This window comes from Penaeus monodon, chromosome 34, assembly GCF_015228065.2.
Source record: "Penaeus monodon isolate SGIC_2016 chromosome 34, NSTDA_Pmon_1, whole genome shotgun sequence".
Classification (NCBI taxonomy): Eukaryota; Metazoa; Arthropoda; class Malacostraca; order Decapoda; family Penaeidae; genus Penaeus; species Penaeus monodon.
This window is the reverse complement of record NC_051419.1, coordinates 14,554,899-14,555,690: the sequence shown is the minus strand read 5'-3', so window position 1 is coordinate 14,555,690 and position 792 is coordinate 14,554,899. Positions and strand designations below refer to the sequence as shown.

General features: G+C 47.6%; 1 protein-coding gene across 1 annotated transcript in view; it reads left to right on the top strand.

The window, feature by feature from the left end:
• LOC119594830 (store-operated calcium entry regulator STIMATE-like) overlaps nucleotides 1–792 on the top strand; it is a 6,929-nt gene that overhangs the window by 3,253 nt on the left and 2,884 nt on the right. The window contains exon 3 of the mRNA XM_037943916.1: nucleotides 592–760. Within this exon, the coding sequence (XP_037799844.1) occupies nucleotides 592–760 (169 nt within the window). The remainder of the gene's footprint in view (nucleotides 1–591; nucleotides 761–792) is intronic.

The window sequence follows — 792 nt, the reverse complement described above, 5'->3', positions numbered from 1 at the left end:
AGGAATATTTTCTTCCCCTTTTCTGTTTCAGTATGTAGTATTCAGTATAAACGAGAGAGGGAGAGGGAGGGGGAGAGGGAGGAGAGGGAGGGAAGAGGAGGGAGAGGGAGAGAGAGGGAGAGAGAGGGAGAGAGAGGGAGAGAGAGGGAGAGAGAGGGAGAGAGAGGGAGAGAGAGGGAGAGGAGAGGGAGAGAGAGGAGAGAGAGGGAGGGAGAGGGAGGGAGAGGGAGGGAGAGGGAGGGAGAGGGAGGGAGAGAGAGAGAGAGCGAGCGTGAGCGTGCATATATACTATGTAAGATTTACGAAACATGAAAACCCGCTGTTCATTATATTAAAAAGATTCCTTACTTAGGTACTGTGGATTTACATTCCTTCTGTCAATAAACTATTTTTGTTCTTACCATTTAAAATTTTAAAATCAAGTCGACTTTCCCTCATTACTTCAAGTCTACACACGAATACATCAAAACCCCCAACCTCTAGTCTAAACACGTTCATTTCAGGTGATTCCAAGCTCGGCAACTAGAGATCAGTGCTCAAGCAAAATTCGCCCCGAACCAAAGACCCAAGATCTGAATCTGTGTGTGGGAGCATCAGCGCGCAGAAGATGGGGGAAGGCATACCCATGGACTAGCGCATCAAAGCCCCCTAATTAATGCAACTATAGATGCCAGTGTGTGTGGAAGAGATGCACTCACCGACAGTTATGGTTGGTTTGTGCAAGCGCTCCTCGCTTCGCTGGCCTTTGGACTCTTGATATGTGAGTGTGACTATCAGTGATCTGAGTTTGAT